Consider the following 18,183-nt stretch of genomic DNA (forward strand, 5'->3'; position numbering starts at 1 on the left):
TTGATAATATATATTTCTAAATTAATATATTAATGTTTTCGACTTTTCCATTGTTATCATATTATTTCATATCTATAAACTAAATCAATATTTTTAAATTATTTCCGAAATCTTTGTATTCTATGTTTTCCATATATCCAATATGGTATTTTCTCCTAATAGATATTGATATGTAGCTTTTAAATTTTTTAATGTCTGAACAAGACGTGAACCCAAATAAATACAGTGAGGCGCGAAGTATCTTTAAATATGTTATCGATATATACAATGCATTGTATCAGCTCAAAACAGAAAATGAAGAAGATTTAAACTCAATCTACAAACTGATCAAAACCGAGTTGATTAATTCAAAGAAATATCTCCCTAAAAATATTATAAGAGACATTTTAAATATTATTCCGTTCAATAATCGCTATAAAAATTCATATTTATCACTTGCAAAACTCATATCTGATGATTACCATGTCAAAGAGATCAACGGTGTCATACCTCTTTCAAGCATCCTATTTTATAAAAAATTCGGAATTAAATTAGACAAATTTGATGATTTTGAAGAAATTTACTTAGAAAATCTGGATTCACACAGAAAATACAATTTAGGTCAGGTCAGGTATGAGGGGCTTCCAGGGGCTGCGCCCCTTCTAGCCCTAAGAAATTTTGCCCAAGACCCAAGAGGAGGACCGAACCCCAGCCGACCAGCCGGTGACAAAACCAAAACCGTTGTTATTTACATCATATTAATGATGTCACTTTTAAAAATGTCACTTTTTGTTTCACTTTTCACAAATTATATATGTTTTCATGCTTTGTCACTTTTCTGTCACTTTTCAGGTAAAAACATTTTTATTATTATATATAAATGAATTTTACAAAACCACCGTTACCGTTCTTTGGAAATAAGAGTAGATGTAAAGATATTATATTGAGAGAACTTAAGAAACTACCGAATGGTCTAACATTTGTAGATTTGTTCGGTGGAAGTTTCTATATATCCCATTTATGTCATACAATATTCCCAGACTCAAAGATTATATGCAATGACTTCGACAACTATATGGACCGTCTCAAACATATACCAGACACAAACAATATATTGAAAGAGTTAAAAGAAAAGATACCTATAGGTAAGATGGAACGTATACCATTAGATAACAAAAATATTGTGAGAGAGGTTTTGAAAAAAGCAGAATATATAGACTGGGATAGTATATCTGCTAGACTATTATATAGTGGTTCTATAAGAGTTCATGACATTGAAACACTTATGTCAAAAGTTTTATATCTTAACTATACAAATGTTTTCAAAGAGGACATAGAAAAATATATTGAGGGTATAGAGTTTGTGAGATGTCATTGGACAGAGTTGTATGAAAAATATAAAGACAAGGAAAATGTTTTCTTTATAGTGGACCCGCCGTTCTATAACACATGGGATTTTCAATACCAAGTAGACTGGACTTTGAGAGACTCTTTAGAAACTTTAGACGTTTTACATAACCATCCATGCTTTTACTTTACATCCGATAAAAGTGGTTTGGAAACCGTTATGAGATGGTTAGAGGACATACATGACTATGAGTTTAGATATGACAAGATAGAATATGAGAGAGGTCCTATAAACCGGAGAAAGTGTCATAACAAAGAAATTTTATTAGTAAGTAAATGTGGTTTGAAATAGGACTACTTGTTTTAGGTTTTTTCCATTGCGTCATTTATTTATTTGACGTGGCAGAAAAGTACAGAGAATATGAAGATGAACCAATGCCTGCAAATGTTCAGCATATGTACTCGTAAGAGATATTTTTATCTAATATTAAATGGACGCACAGAACTTAGCGAATGCACAGCAACCTGGACAACCAAACCCAGAGAATATTCCAAATGAAGTTAGAATACAAACTGCAATGGCAAACTATGGTCAAGTGCCAACAGATGTACAAATGCAAACTGCCATGTCAAATGACGCTGCGTTAGGTTTGCCACCATGGTATGCAAATATGAGATGGAAAGAGTTTTATACAAACCCTGAAGTGGGATATAAACAACTTTATGCAGATGACGCGAACACAGGAGTTGACCCAGAATATGTTTTCTACCAGAGGAGAAACAGAATGTATGAGCTCCAGTTAAAGAATGCTATGGAACTCAACAGGAAACGTAAGAGACTAGGTGGACATTAGATTTTTACATATAGTAAAATGGGTTTCTTCAGTAGTATTGGAAACTTCTTCAGAAGAGTTGGAAGAGGTATATGGAATGGAAAAAAACCGTAGGAAGAGGAATTTGGAACGGAGTCAAAAATATTGGTAAAAGAGTAGGTCAGTTTGTTGGTATTATACCTAAAGACCCTGAACCAGAAGAACAAGCTCCTGTTATACAACAGCCTGAACCTGCACCACAGTCTAGTTGGCAACCAAATCCAACACCTCAACCGTATTAAAAAATTATATTTTTACCGTTCGATAGTAGTAGTTGTATATGAAACTAAGTTCTAAGTAAAACGCATGGTATAATGGAATTATTCTTTTTCTTCCATCTGTAGTAAACCATACTTGAAAGTCTGAAATACTTCCACTTGGTGGTTCGTATAACTTTGTAGGTTTTTCGTAAAAGTCATTTGCCAAGCATAAGAAAGAGTTTTGGGCGCCAGAAAATGAAGCATGAACAATAATAGCAGCTGGGTCGAAAACATTTTCATATGTTCCATTAGGGTTTTCGACTTCATAAAAGTCTGGGTGTACTGGATATGCTGCAGGCTGATTTAACATCCTCATAAATCTATACCATGCCAAGTTGTTATATTTTGTAGAAATATAAACGTTTTCTCCAAGGTCTTCTATTCTATTGATTTTAACAGTTGCATTTTTCCTGTCATAAATAATATCGAGATGGTACTCTCCCTCGTCAATGTTATACTGGTTTGCATATTCGATATAGATATTGTTTATTTTTTCTTGAAAAGCTTGAAGAGTTGTTTCTAAGTTTACAAGCAAACTAACTTGTAAAAGTTTTCCCTGTTCAAATTTCTCATACATACGTTTTTCTTTGTTATAGTATCGAACTTCAAAACCGACCGTAAATGGGAAACCATGTATGGCTTCTGAAATGAACTTCATTCTACGAAAGCCAATAGCTTTTGTGACAGATGGGTCTCTTAACCATCTTAATGGGTAGTCAAAACGATAGCCTTCATGCTTTACGGTCTCTGTCTCAAACTTTTGACCGACATTAGTAAAAAGTTCATCTAATGGTTTAGTTGTAGCAACTCTAGAATTTTCTTTTTCTATTGGAAGCATATTTTATCTAGAATAAAAATGTCGAAAGATATTGCTTCCATAAGAGAAATACAACACAACCGACAACTCATTATGCAAGCTCTAAATAAGAACACAACAAACTTTTCAAACTATTCTAAGATATCTGAGTCATTGAAAGAAGGAAACTTAAAACTGACATTAAACCCTTTAACAGATGAGTTTCTATTTCAAGACAAGAAGAACAATACTGTCTGTATAAATCCAACAAAAGGAACTTTAAACGAGAACCTATAAATGAACTTCTTTTGAAAGCAGATGTTGACAACAAAGCTGACAAAGAATATGTAGACGATGCAATAGCAAAAGAAGAAGAAAGAGCTAACAATGCTTATGCAACAAAAGAACATACTCATCCTGAACTAGCAGACAAAACATATGTTGACAATAAAATGTCAAGTGAAGTGACAAGAGCTGAAAACGAATATTCTAAAAAGACTCATATACATTCTATATCTGAAATAACAGACTTAAACGTTAGCCTTGAAAAGAAAGCGGATAAGGAATATGTGGCTAGTAAGTTAGAGAAGAAAGCAGATAAGGAATATGTGGATGAAAAAGATAATGAAATTATAGAAAGGGCTGAATGGTATCATGAATGGACATCGAAGATTTTAAAAACTAAAGCCGATACAGGATGGGTTTCAGGATGTTTAGACCTTAAAGCAGATAAAACTTATGTTAACGATGAGTTAGAGAAGAAAGCAAATAAGACTCATACACATACAAGTTTTACAACTGTTGCTATAGAAAGTATTGAAGGAACGGTTGAAGAAACTGGTGGGGATGCATTATATTGTAAACCTCCTAACTTTCCACAAGGTTTAACATCGGATGACGACATAACGACGATGAAAAACATTAGATGTAAAGATGTTTATGTCATGAAGGATGAACATAATATTAAATTCACTGCTCAAGATTTATATGACAAGAAAGCAGACAAAACAGAGCTTCAAACATTAAAGACAGAAATACTTCAAACATTATATCCTATAGGCTCTATTTATACGTCAATGAATTCAACAAATCCAGCAACAGTTTTAGGTTTTGGAACTTGGACTCAAATAGTCGACAGGTTTTTGTATTGTGCAAACTCTTCAAAGGAAACAGGTGGAAGTAAAACGATTTCAGGTGAAAATTTACCTGCACACAGTCACTACATAGATTTAAGTACATCTCAAGCAGGTTGGCATAAGCATAGATATTGGGATTGGTCAGCAATGACAAAAGGAAAGGATATGATGTTAAAGACAACGTTAAGTTTGCTATAAATTGTTTCTGGAGTAACACTGAGGGAGGAGGAAACCATACACATCGCGTTTCAGGATATACGCAAACAACGGGACAAAGTAAAGAATACATGCCACCTTACATGACAGTTTACGCATGGTATAGAATTGCTTAGTCGTCATTTTCAACTTCTTTAGCATATTCGTCAGGAGTTGTCTTATATTTGTTAGGAACTGTCTTTGAAAGTATACCACCTTGAACTTTGACAAGTTTGAAACGAGGTCTGGCAATAGTAGTTTTATCTTCTGCTTGCAGTGTGTACATTTTGCCATGTTTGCCTAAAACTTCATAATATTCTCTTGTATACTTTCTTCTATTTTTACGAACACGAATGTGAGTACCTGTCGGGTTCCCATTGTTGTCATAGTCAATAGTATTTTCATATGGGTCGCGTTTAGGTATTTCTATTTTTACTTTGTCACCTTTCTGAAGTTTGAAGCCCGGCATTCTTTCTTGTTTGTCTCTTTTGACTAAATTATTAAATATATAGTCTTTCTCTAAGTCAGGGTTGTTTTTCATTTCTTCGGGGGAGTGGTTTCCCAAACCTTTTTTGTTTACGGCTATTGTAAATATTTAAAACTTGTCTCATCTTTGCCATGGAGAAGTGTCTATATTTGTCGTCATATGACATTTCATTTGCTTCACCACCTTGTGGTTGGTTTAAGTCTCTTAACATTTTTATACAACCGTCAATGACACCAAGAGCAGAATGGTTTTGGTCGACAATGAAATATTGGTTTACATTTTTTGAACGCAGATAGTTTTTTACATCATCTGATTTGAAAGAACTTTCACAGTCAGATGTCAGTTTTGTTGGATGGTATTTGTCAACGAATATTGTCAAAGCAGTTTTCACATCTAAAATATTTTTGGACCATAATGGTATGGCTTCACAGTATCTTGTGTTTTGACCGACAAATATTAGCCAGTATGGTGGTCCATCTGTTCTAACTCTCGGAATGTTTTCCAAGATATCCATAAACCAAGCATTTGGTGTTGAACTAAAGATTTTTACCATGAGTGCTTTCTTTGTCGCTTTAGAAACATAGGGGTCCTTGTTTGGATTCGTCATTTTTTAACCCATAAGAAATGGGTTTATTTGGCGCATTAGCAGGAGTTGCATCCAGATTTTTGCCCGCAGTGGGAACAATAGCCAGAGGTGTATTTGGAGTTGGAAGGAAGATTTTGAGTACATTAGGTATACTTAAAGAGCACACCTATTATACAAACTGTACAGAAAGGTTGGGATGTAGCACGAGATGCAACAAATCTTATTCCAAATCCTGAAACAAGAGAAAAGTTCAAGGATGGATGGACAATGTAGGAAGACAAGCAGGAAACTATTATAACAAAGCAAATGACTACTATAACCAAGCAGGACACTATATGGACACAAGGTGAAAGATTCTTTAACAGAGGATATAACCATGCACAACAATGGGTAAACAATAACCAACCTCAAACCGCCTCAAACGTGGGGAATGTAAAGTTTTTTACTGAGATGAAATGAACAATACAGCATTGAGACAAATGTGTTCAAGATGGATTTGTCGACTTCCAGCAGTTACACCACGTGTTTGTCAAGTTCTTCCTATACCTCAGGAAGTTTTAGACCGACTTAAAAAACCTAAACAACCAGTTGAAAACAAACCAAACTAAAATTTTTACTGAGATGAAATGACCGAAGAAGTTTGAAACGGTAGATTTGACACCACAAACAAAAAGTTCAGAACCATTGTCACAAACCTGTCAAAGAACTTACAGATGAGAGAAAAATTCAATAATAGAAAGTGCCAGGTCTGGAAATACAAACCCTAACTACAAAGTCACTTTTCATAAAAATGGAACGGCTAGTATCTCAAAAAAGAAACAGACTCTCACAAATAAATATTGAAGTCTGAAGGAGCTTTCGAGACAACAGATGGAAAAGTTTACTTCACTGACCAACAGTTCATTATAGAACATCTCATTGACTTAGAGTCGAAATATTCTAAACTTTACAAACAACACAAAAAGTTGAAAGGAAAACAAAAACAAATGGCATATGATATTTATGAAGATGTTGACGACACAACTGTTCCTGCAAGTGAAGTAAAGTCAGAGAAACCGAAAAGTGACGAAAAAACCGATAGAAGAAGAAAAACCAAAAAACTGAAGATAAACCAAAACCAAAGTTTAGTTTGGAAACTAAACCAAGTCAACCTTCATTAGCTGGTATGGGTTGGCGTCAAAGACTTATGGCAGCAGGCGGTTATGTAAAGTAAAGAAAAAATATTTTTTTTTTTTTATAAAAATGCCCCCATATAGAATGGATAGAAAGTCTGCTAGAATAAAAGCAGAGTTACAAAGATATGGTTGGAGAGTTTCGAAGAAGTTTAAATATAGGAAGGGAAGACCCATAAAAGTCTATGACAAATTGTCTGGTCTTCGCTACGAAATGGATTTGGAAACAGCCACGTGCCAATTATCCAAACAGACTAGAGAGGTTAGAAGAAGAACGTCTTATGGACATGCCTTTCGATGTTAGTGAACCTCAAGTTGAAGGAAACTTGTTTGTTAGATGAGAAATATGAAATTCACTGTTGTGAGTCATTTGAAGTCAGAAACAAAAAGACAAAAAGAGTTTTTAGCGAATGGGAGCGAAATGACGGATATGCTATTATGAAGATGGGTGGAAAACACTATCTTAAACATGTTGTCATTGCAACTCATTTTATACTGAATCCTAACAATTTACCTTTTGTAGACCATATAAACCATATAAGAAACGACAATAGACTTGAAAACTTACGTTGGGTCACTCGTTCTGAAAACAATAAGAACAAAGGCAAATTTGGAGATATTGTATTCGAATTTGTCGACGAACTAGAAGATGAAACAATTGAAATTACAGACTATGGCAAGCATACGTTTGAGTTTTACTACTATAGCGAAGAACAAGACTCTTTCTACTTTTATACCAGCGTAAACGATAGGAAATTACAAGTATATTTTACTAAGGCGGGCTTGCTTATGTAAACTAGAGATACAGATGGAAAATACGTTCAAATACTTCTTAACAAATTCAAGAAGCTATATGGCATACCATTTTAAAACAATATATTTTACATATATTAAATGCTTCAGGTTGAAAAACAAAGAACAAAAGTAGCAGATACAAAACGTTAGACTATATCTTTACAAATGCTGGTAGGACTATTTCAGATGAAGAAATTTCATCCCGAGCATACAGGTTTGACTATCCAATTCGTTGGCTTCAAAGTCCTTCAGATGCAAAGGCAATAGCATTAGAAGAGTTTTGTTTTCAAATAGAACTAACGCATTTATGTTCGCAGTATATTTCATGGGCAGTATAAAGGTTCTGATGGTCTAATAGACAAATTTGACGAAATGAGAATCTTTACAGTTCGTTCAGACGAAAGTCTTGAGAAAACTCTAAATGACTTCAAACTCAAATGAACAAATATTATTGGGAATTTCAAGAAAAATACGACTCTTTACTAAATGGAACATACTATCTGAAACTAGAATATGACAAGATGAACTCCACCGTTTCATTTCAAAAGATTGAAATTAACCCTCCAAGAGATACAGAGTTTTTATTTTGGAAAGTAGACAAAACGTTCTTGGCACAATTTCTTCGGTTACTAAACCAGAACGAACCATTACCACCAGATGGTCCATTTCAATTTATACTTCCACCAGCAGATTTGACAGTTTATAGAAACGTGTTTGACCCTCAAAATGTTATGTGTCATGCAAGTTTCAGTTCAAGCAACAATAGTTTTCTATGTATTGGTAAGGACCTTTATGACTTTGCTTCTAAATTCTACGAATCACCTAGTAACAGTTTCTCTGACTTTCAAGTTTGGTTTACAACAAATGGTGTGCAACATATTATTCCATTGTACTATGACTTTTATCTCGAATTGTCTTTCATATATAACTACGGAAAAGTGCTGAAAAAGTATTGAAAAATAATGTTTATGTTAGCATGTTAGATCTACCACGTTTTCTAACCACTTTTCTAACATCGTAGAAAACTCATGAAAACAATTTATTTTAAAACTTTCACAAAAAACATAAAAAAGTGAAGTTAAACGTTAAGGTTTACTGAACTGGTTGGATGTCGCCTTCACAGGTTATGTAGAACGGCTGACCCGAGAAGCGAAGGAGAGACTGAATTGCCAATTTCATATGGGGTAGGGGGTTCTCCTTGTTTGGTATTTTTATCCAAGGACGTTTGTTTAGGAACTTAACAAGAGCTTCCTTCTTTGCTTGCTTTATGTCGTCTACAGGAGTGTTTTCTGGTACCTCAATTGGAATTCCGGTTTCAATCTCGAGCTGAAGTGTAGACCTTCCAGAAATAGTGGTGAACTTGACCTTGGGCTTCATGACCTTGCGCAAGTAGTCTTTTACGCAGTCGTTAATTTAAATTAGGTAAACTGCCTCGTCAAGTCTTTCTTGCATTCCGAGTCCTTCCATCCGACAGGAAAATATTTTCCCGACAACTGGAAAAAATTTTCCTTCCGACAGAAAAAATTTTTCCCGACGACAGGAAGAACTCTTCCAGTTGTCCGTCCGTAAACCATTCAAATTTTCGAAAATTGAGAACTTTTTGGTCGAACTTCAGAAAAAGTTCTTCCTTCCAACAGAAAAATTTTTTCCTTCCAACAGGAAAAAATTTTCCATCCGACAGGAAAAAATTTTCCTTCCCGTTATCCAACCGTTAACAAGCTTGCCTTTTACATTCTGCCTGAGGAAGTCTTTTACGCAGTCGTTAATTTCAATTAGGTAAACTGCCTCATCTAATGGCTCGATGTTGTCCATTGCTACTGTCAGTAAAAGTACTGCTACTGTCAGTAAAAGTACTGCTACTGTCAGTAAAAGTACTGCTACTGTCAGTAAAAGTACTGCTACTGTCAGTAAAAGTACTGCTACTGTCAGTAAAAAGGAAAATTTGAGAGGGTTTTCGACGATAAAGTACTGCTACTGTCAGTAAAAGTACTGCTACTGTCAGTAAAAGTACTGCTACTGTCAGTAAAAGTACTGCTACTGTCAGAAAAAGTACTGCTACTGTCAGAAAAAGTACTGCTACTGTCAGAAAAAGTACTGCTACTGTCAGTAAAAGTACTGCTACTGTCAGTAGCAGTACTGCTAGTAGCAGAGATTTTTATCGTTGGTGGTCCGACGGTTAAGCCACAAACGAATGTCCGACGTCCCACCAACCGAGTCCATTCCCAAACCAGAGGAACCTAAAGAACCACAACAGTCTCCTCAGCAACCTCAGTTCCAGCAAGTACCTCCGAATTACTACCAATTTCCACCTCAAGGTTACTACCCACCACAAGGCTTCCCGAACTACCCTCCTCAGCCTATGCCTTACTGCCCCAACCCTTGGATGTTCCAGCAAGCTCCACCCCAGCAATTCCAATCTCAATCCAAATCGAAGAGAGACCAAGAGTTCGAAGAAGGTCTGAACCGCTTACGCAAAGATTATGCCACAGCCCCTATTGAGAGAAAGTTGTTCCCGGACCAAAAATATAATTTAGGTGAAGAGGTTAGATCTCACCCGTTTTCTCACCTCTTTTTTCACCTCTTGAATTTTCATGAATTTTCCCGAAATAAAAAATAAAGTTAGTTTTATTTTGTATGTAAAGATATGATTTCAGGGATTTTTTTGACGAAGTGTCAACCTTCACTTCGTCAAAAAATAACAGTTATCTAATGAAAAAGTGTCATTTTTTTGTATTTTTTTCATTTGACGAGAATGTCGGGTAGAAGGTTAGATCTAACCTGTTTTCTAACCTGTTTTCTACCCTCTTGAATTTTCATGACTTCTTCGTAAATGTTTTGTCAAGACTTCATCGTAATGAGTGTAAAGGACCCAAAAATATAATTTAGGGTAGAAGGTTAGATCTAACCTGTTTTCTAACCTGTTTTCTACCCTCTTGAATTTGTCAAGACTTCTTCGTAAATGTTTTGTCAAGACTTCTTCGTAAATGTTTTGTCAAGACTTCTTCGTAATGAGTGTAAAGGACCCAAAAATATAATTTAGGTGAAGAGGTGAGATCTCACCTGTTTTTTCACCTGTTTTCTAACATGGTCTAAAACTCTCGAAAATCATGAATTTTCATGAATTTCCTTAAGATAGAAAAAATAAAGTTAGTTTTATTTCATTTATTTTTTTATTTTGTATGTAAAGACATGATTTCAGGGATTTTTTTGACGAAGTGCAAACCTTCACTTCGTCAAAAAATAACAGTTATATAATGAAAAAGTGTCATTTTTTTTATTTTGTATGTAAAGACATGATTTCAGGGATTTTTTTGACGAAGTGCAAACCTTCACTTCGTCAAAAAATAACAGTTATATAATGAAAAAGTGTCATTTTTTTGTATTTTTTTGTATGTAAGATATGATTTCAGGGATTTTTTTGACGAAGTGCAAACGTTCACTTCGTCAAAAAATAACAGTTATATAATGAAAAAGTGTCATTTTTTGTATTTTTTTGTATTTGACGAGAATGTCGGGTAGATGGTTAGATCTAACACGTTTTCTAACCTCTTGAATTTGTCAAGACTTCTTCGTAAATGTTTTGTCAAGACTTCTTCGTAAATGTTTTGTCAAGACTTCTTCGTAAATGTTTTGTCAAGACTTCTTCGTAAATGTTTTGTCAAGACTTCTTCGTACATGTTTTGTCAAGACTTCTTCGTAATGAGTGTAAAGGACCCAAAAATATAATTTAGGGTAGAAGGTTAGATCTAACCTGTTTTCTACCCTCATTTCTACCCTCTTGAATTTGTCAAGACTTCTTCGTACATGTTTTGTCAAGACTTCTTCGTAAATGTTTTGTCAAGACTTCTTCGTACATGTTTTGTCAAGACTTCTTCGTACATGTTTTGTCAAGACTTCTTCGTAAATGTTTTGTCAAGACTTCTTCGTACATGTTTTGTCAAGACTTCTTCGTACATGTTTTGTCAAGACTTCTTCGTACATGTTTTGTCAAGACTTCTTCGTACATGTTTTGTCAAGACTTCTTCGTAAATGTTTTGTCAAACATGAACGTACATGTTTTGTCAAGACTTCTTCGTACATGTTTTGTCAAGACTTCTTCGTAAATGTTTTGTCAAACATGAACGTACATGCTTTGTCAAGACTTCTTCGTAAATGTTTTGTCAAGACTTCTTCGTAATGAGTGTAAAGGACCCAAAAATATAATTTAGGGTAGAAGGTTAGATCTAACCTGTTTTCTAACCTGTTTTCTACCCTCATTTCTACCCTCATGAATTTTCATGAATTTTCCCGAAATAAAAAATAAAGTTAGTTTTATTTTATTTATTTTTTTTATTTTGTATAAAAGATATGATTTCAACAATCGGCACAACAACAATTCAAACAACAGCACCAAACTCGTTAGTCATGAATCCAACATCTATGTTAGTAGAAATGAAAAGCTTCATTCCTTCTTCATATACTTTCGAAACAAAAATCCAGAAGATAAAGCAAGAACTTTTAACAAGTAATTTAGACTGTAGTGCGAAAGATGAAGAAAATGAAGAATATCTTTATGAAATGCAGGACCTCATCGACCATTTGCCCAAATTGCCTGAAATCCAACAACAAAAACTAACTATTCCTGAATTCGACGAAATTGAAGTCAAAGCAACTGACTCAGTAGAAATAAAGAAGTTCATACGAAAGGTAAACTATGAGTTTCTAGGATTTCATTGCAACCATAAGGTTATGGACAAAGATTGCGACATGGTATATAAGAATGTTTCTGACATATATAAATCTGAAGAATTTAAGACCTACGACAACTTTGTTTCGTTAGTTGCTGAATGTGTTTGGGAAATAAGAGATAAAAATAGAAGAGGCAAAGTATGGAACAAACAAATAAGACCCGCTATGTTTGAGATGAAGAGAGCAATTGACGCTTTAGTTGTTCTAGCAGGTAAGGTTTCAGAATATAACGCAAAAATGAACCCGCAATGTTCTAAATGTAAAGCGGCAATTAGGAAATATAACTACTCCGTCAAAGAGATAGAAAGAATGAGAAACGACTATGCAGATTTAAAGAAAGAAGCAGAAAAGCCAGCAGAAGATAAAATGGACATGTTAGAATTTCTGAACAAAAACTATCCAACTGCTGACGATTTCCTTCTATCTGACGTCAAGAAGAAATATAAAGAGACTTTCGGCATAGTTAAAACATTCGATATCCTCAGCGAAGAAATAGAAGCTACAAAACTGTTTAGAGTCTCACGAATTCATAACGTTTACCATGTAAAACGCTTATAAAATAACTGGGGTAGAAAAGAGGTTAGAAAACAGGTTAGATCTAACCTTCTACCCTAAAATATATTTTTGCTGAAAAATGACCAAAATTCTGAGTAAAATAATTTTAGGGCTTGTGTCAAACCGTTGAGTTTTCACAAAATTTAAAAAATAACGTTTACCATGTGAAACGCTTATAAAATAACTGGGGTAGAAAACAGGTGAGAAAACAGGTTAGATCTAACCTCTTCACCTAAACATTATTTTTGCTGAAAAATGACCAAAAAAAGTTAGTTGTGTGTTTTGACAGCATGTTAGAAAAACAGGTGAGAAAACAGGTTAGAAAACAGGTTAGATCTAACCTTCTACCCTAAAATATATTTTTGCTGAATTCCGTATGAAATTTCATGAATTTCCTTAAGATAGAAAAAATAAAGTTAGTTTTATGTTTATTTATTTTTTTATTTTGTATGTAAAGACAGATATGTCAAACATTGAGTTTGAAACAGTTAAAAAGATAGACAATGACACCAAAGTGGTTAGAATAGGTGATTTAAACGTAAGATACTCAAAGAAATACAACAAATATTCTTTGTCAGACATTATATTTCCATCTGGAAAGAAAACACACGACTGGGTTAGAAATGCTTCAACTCAGAAAATTTTGACAAGAAATCCTGAGCTTATGATATCGGTAAGATTCTATGGAACTACAGCATATCTTATAGACAAAAGTCTTATACCAATAGTTTTGTTATGGTTAGACCCAGTTGTTGGATATAACTTCATAACATATGGTTCATTCGATACGGAACGTTGCAGTGAAGGCTTACTTTACATCGTTCAGAAACCGAAGGACTTCAATACAAAAAGATATAAGATAGGAAGAACATATAATATAACTCAAAGATATGACAGTACAGTCAATAGAGTCAAGGTTGTGTTTGCTAATGATATGAGAGCTGCAGAAACAGAACTACTTGAAAAGTTTGAGAAAATGTATGGTGCTCCCATAAAAGGTAAAGAAACGTTTGAAGTAGATGAGATAGATAAAGCTATAAAATTATTTGACGAAGTTGCTGAAAAATACATGTAAAGCGTTTATTTTTGGTCTTTTGTGAAAGTCAGAAAATAACGCTAATTTTTTATAAAATTTGACGAAGTGCAAACCTTCACTTCGTGTCATAATGTAAAAATAACGCTAAAATTTGACGAAGTGCAAACCTTCACTTCGTGTCATAATGTAAAAATAACGCTAAAATTTGACGAAGTGCAAACCTTCACTTCGTGTCATAATGTAAAAATAACGCTAAAATTTGACGAAGTGCAAACCTTCACTTCGTGTCATAATGTAAAAATAACGCTAATTTTTGACGAAGTGCAAACCTTCACTTCGTGTCATAATGTAAAAATAACGTTTACCATGTAAAACGGTTGTGAAAAAAAGAGGTGAGAAAACAGGTGAGAAAACAGGTGAGATCTAACCTTCTACCCTAAAATATATTTTTGCTGAATTCAGCACAAAAATCTGAGTAAAATGGCATAAGATTGCTTCCCTCGGAAAACCGAGAGAAGAGATTCCGTACGAAAACAGTGAAGAACAGCGAGTAGGTAAGAAAACCCAGTCGCCTAAAACTCATGAAAATCGTGAAAAATAACAGAGTATTTTGACAACTTCAAACAAGTAGAGTAAATTGCACTCTTTATTTTTACGCTTGACTTTTTACAATTTGAACTTTGTTCGCGTAGATATGAATTCTGAAAGAAGTATGAGGGTCTTGTATGACTTTGTACTTCTCCCATAGTTCATGTCTGTCAAACTTACCTGCCATGGACTCTTTCATAAGTTCCATGAAATCGTCTTCGGACAATCCGGGGAAAAGTATAATGTCAGTAAGTATTCTTTTAACATCCTTACTTAAACTCTTTGCTGTCTGTACACAAATGACAACTGAGATGTTAAAGTGTCTGAGCTTCTTAAGAATTCGACACATATCTTGTTCTCTATTCTTTAACAAAGGATGAGAGGCGAAATCATCTAAGATAAGAAGACACCTATGAGGGTATGTCTTCCAATCGTAAGATTGCAATTTCTTCGAAATGTATTCTATCTCTTTCTGTTTGTTTCTGAAGTGTTTCTTCTCTAATATTCTCTGCATTTCCTCATTTGGGTCTTTAAACTTCGAATTTATATACTCATTTATAGCATTGTACTTCAAAACCCTTCTTTGGTACTTCTTTATCCAATCTAACAACTCAGTATCCTTTATACATACTAACTTAGACTTCTTTATAATATCTTTGAACGAATTGACGGTTTGGTCAAATTGACCAGAAGTACTACAAATAACAACTAACTCATAGAATGGGTTCTTCTCATCTAGTTCTTGTTGTTGTGCAGCCATTTTAAGATAAGTGAAAGTCTTACCCGACCCAGGTGTGCAATTAGACCTGTTATACCATTCTGAGCAAATAAGAACTTGTCATGTATAGGCTTTATCTGAGCATTTTCTAACTTCCTCTTGTTCTTGTTTAAAACATTCTCAAATTTCTTGTCAATGTCAGCAAACTTTTTTTCTAACATATTTTTAGAAAAATTAAAATTTTTATCTTTTAGAAAATGTCTAGCGATTTCGCTATCTATATTCGAGACAAGCTTTTCGACAGCAAAACATCTGTCGACCATAAAATCTTACATAGTGTAAACAAGAAAGGGGAATTTGTTCTAAAGTTCTGTTTCTGGGAATATGACAAGAACCATAAAACATTAAGCAGAGCAGTCTTAAAATTTGTCAATGACAGACTTGTTGACAGAGATGACACCGATTGGAAAGATGAAGTCCAACAAAATTTCTTAGAATGCAAAGAAGACACATGCGCTGTTCTTGAAGATGAATAGAAAACAGAATAGATGAGCTATTAAAGGACAAAGAACTTTTACATAAATATGGTTGCGCCAAATTTGACATAACTCCACAGAAAAGAAGAAGAAAGAAAAGAAAGAAAAGAAAGTAGAAGAAGAGAAGAAAGAACCTGAACCAGTTCCAGAGAAAAAGAAATTTGACATGTAAAAATAAAATTTTATTTTTAGAACATTTCTGGGTCAATGTCAATGTTCTCTTCCTCTTTAGGAGCAAACACTGGCTTAGACTCTAAAATCTTTTTACCCAATTTACCTTGAACTTCAACTATCTTAGACTCATAATATTCATAGTCGTCTGCTTTCTTTGGTTCATAAGGTATAACAAGTTTGTATGCTTTGCCTTCTTTAAGGTTTGAAAACCTTCTGTCAAAACTTTCTTTGACTGCTAAAACCTTCTATGTCTAAGTCTTCAAATTTCGCACCATTTTTAGTCACAATAGCAAACTTAACTGGTTCGATGTTCCAAACTTTGCTGAATGAAGACTTTTCAAAATGGTAGAAGTAAACATTCAAATATGTGAATGGGTCTAGTTCTTCTTTAAGTCCTGACATGTACTTGTTTACTGAGATGAATTTCGTCATCTTTTCTATCGGATAAAAATATTTTTTTTAAAAATTTACTCATAAAAATTTTCTTTGTATATACACCATTTGTACGTCTAAAAGACTTTTGACATTTGCCAAGAATGTTCGTTTAGACGCTGTCATATAACCATATTCTTGACAATATTGTTTATACGAATCGTACAATGACCTTTCATCTAATGACACAAAGTCAGTTTCATCTATGAACAGTTCATATACACTCTTGTTTGCTTCTAACAATGTTTGTCTCTCTCGGTATGTGGAATTTGTCTTGGATTGAACTTTGAAATATCTAATGTCATGAAATATGAGAACAAGTGGTTGTAAAGTCAGATGTCAAAGTTTCTGCTAAGTCGTCAAAATATTCTGTATCTTGCATATGAGAATCTGACGTTCTGACAACTACATATCTTCTGTCAGAACTTTCTAATTTCATCGGAACAGCATTGTTTGAAACCATAATGAAGTTTGCAACATTTTCACAAACTCTTTGGTCTTTATATTTTCTTTCAACAACTCCAACTTTGTCTGTTATAAGACTCTTCAAAGCATCTGAGTTTCAAAACTTTTGTTGTATCTATACTTTGAAGTTCATTGCAAACTATAAGTTTCATATTCTCTATTGAGGAGTTAAACTTGCCACAGATGTTTTCTAAGTTTGTCATATTCGGGTTCGAATAACCTTCTAACAGTTTGCACAAAATATCTGTAAAGAATGTGTTCTTACCAGTTCCTTGTTTTCCAATTATAATGAGAGCAGTTTCATTTTTAGCACTTGGATGTTGTAAGATGTTTGCAAACCAACATAAGATATACTCATAGACTCTTTCGTTTCCATTGCATATAATTCTTTGACATGGTCTAACCAAGCTTCTATAATATTTTCTTTCCATTCTACTTGTTCGTATTTATATCCAGTGAAGATAGAATAGAAGTTTGGAGAAGGTGTATAGAACTTTATACCTCGAACTGAAAAATCTTTCTAACTTTGACAATAAGATATCCCAAGCATCTAACATCTTCATGCCAACTTGTACAACTTTATTTTCTTAAGTTTCTGTCTACATTCTTGTTCTGAAACTATTGTTGCTCTTGGTTTGTTAAAGACTACATCCATTCTTTCATAACATAACATTCTGGGGCAGAGTCGACATAAATGACTAAACGTTTCAAATTCTCGACTGCTTTGTTATAGTCTCGAAATGGACACATATTTCTGAATGCTTGGAAGTCATAAAAATCTGAAACATCTATTCTGTACATTTTTATAAAAATAAAAAAAAATATTTTTTTTTATTCTTGACTTTGTTGTTGCATTTGTTGCATTTGTTGTTCTTGAGCTATTGTTGTTGAAGTTGTTTCTTGTAATACAATACTTTCACCAGTTGCATCTTCCAATTCGAAACTTTCTGCCGTCATTGACAAATACATAGGACATAAAAGTTTTACAGGAACAAAGTTTGCGTCAACTAATGTCAACGTTATACTTGCCAAAGTGTTTGAGTTCACTAAGGTTGAAAATTCTGCATTCGAATGAACAATAGGCAAACCAGCAGAGAAAGTATTGTTTATACGCATAAGTATCTTTTGGTCATAATAGTTTCTGTGACATTCGAATAACACTTTGAACCTAAGTTTGAAACAATATATAAGATTGGTGTGCTTAATGTCAATGGAATAGACATTCCTTGTATGACACCTTTTCCTGTTATAGGAAACTGTTGGTAGTAAAACCAGAAATAGTTTTGTATTATAGCTCATATCGTTTATAGTAAACTCAGTCGGACA

At 33.9% G+C, this 18,183-nt stretch overlaps 7 protein-coding genes and 3 pseudogenes across 10 annotated transcripts, besides 1 other annotated feature; 7 read left to right on the plus strand and 3 right to left on the minus strand.

Annotated features, from left to right (window-relative positions):
* Nucleotides 1-1,817: 1,817 nt before the first annotated feature.
* On the plus strand, nt 1,818-2,180 carry TVAGG3_0544420 (uncharacterized protein; the record flags this gene model as incomplete). The annotated part of the gene is made up of 1 exon (XM_051237969.1): nt 1,818-2,180. The coding sequence occupies one exon, from the start codon at nt 1,818-1,820 to the stop codon at nt 2,178-2,180; it is 363 nt and encodes a 120-aa protein (XP_051095793.1).
* A 1,568-nt stretch (nt 2,181-3,748) lies between these two features.
* Nucleotides 3,749-18,183: part of a mobile genetic element that runs on past the window's edge.
* TVAGG3_0544440 (uncharacterized protein) lies at nt 4,719-5,054 on the minus strand (the record flags this gene model as incomplete). The annotated part of the gene is made up of 1 exon (XM_051237970.1): nt 4,719-5,054. The coding sequence occupies one exon, from the start codon at nt 5,052-5,054 to the stop codon at nt 4,719-4,721; it is 336 nt and encodes a 111-aa protein (XP_051095794.1).
* TVAGG3_0544450 (uncharacterized protein) lies at nt 6,114-6,266 on the plus strand (the record flags this gene model as incomplete). The annotated part of the gene is made up of 1 exon (XM_051237971.1): nt 6,114-6,266. One exon carries the CDS (start codon nt 6,114-6,116, stop codon nt 6,264-6,266), a length of 153 nt encoding a protein of 50 aa, XP_051095795.1.
* On the plus strand, nt 7,128-7,700 carry TVAGG3_0544460 (annotated as a pseudogene). The gene has a single exon. A coding segment is annotated over exon 1 (573 nt).
* Nucleotides 9,817-10,242, plus strand: TVAGG3_0544470 (uncharacterized protein; the record flags this gene model as incomplete). The annotated part of the gene is made up of 1 exon (XM_051237972.1): nt 9,817-10,242. One exon carries the CDS (start codon nt 9,817-9,819, stop codon nt 10,240-10,242), a length of 426 nt encoding a protein of 141 aa, XP_051095796.1.
* Nucleotides 12,354-12,911, plus strand: TVAGG3_0544480 (organellar and viral DNA polymerase type B; the record flags this gene model as incomplete). Its single annotated transcript, XM_051237973.1, has 1 exon — nt 12,354-12,911. One exon carries the CDS (start codon nt 12,354-12,356, stop codon nt 12,909-12,911), a length of 558 nt encoding a protein of 185 aa, XP_051095797.1.
* Nucleotides 13,573-13,983, plus strand: TVAGG3_0544490 (organellar and viral DNA polymerase type B; the record flags this gene model as incomplete). Its single annotated transcript, XM_051237974.1, has 1 exon — nt 13,573-13,983. The coding sequence occupies one exon, from the start codon at nt 13,573-13,575 to the stop codon at nt 13,981-13,983; it is 411 nt and encodes a 136-aa protein (XP_051095798.1).
* TVAGG3_0544500 (protein of unknown function, DUF4106 family) lies at nt 14,597-15,046 on the minus strand (the record flags this gene model as incomplete). The annotated part of the gene is made up of 1 exon (XM_051237975.1): nt 14,597-15,046. The coding sequence occupies one exon, from the start codon at nt 15,044-15,046 to the stop codon at nt 14,597-14,599; it is 450 nt and encodes a 149-aa protein (XP_051095799.1).
* TVAGG3_0544510 lies at nt 15,508-15,958 on the plus strand (annotated as a pseudogene). The gene has a single exon. A coding segment is annotated over exon 1 (451 nt).
* On the minus strand, nt 15,975-16,392 carry TVAGG3_0544520 (annotated as a pseudogene). Its single transcript has one exon. A coding segment is annotated over exon 1 (418 nt).

The sequence above is a fragment of the Trichomonas vaginalis genome, chromosome II, assembly GCF_026262505.1.
Source record: "Trichomonas vaginalis G3 chromosome II, whole genome shotgun sequence".
In the NCBI taxonomy this organism is placed as follows: Eukaryota; Parabasalia; order Trichomonadida; family Trichomonadidae; genus Trichomonas; species Trichomonas vaginalis.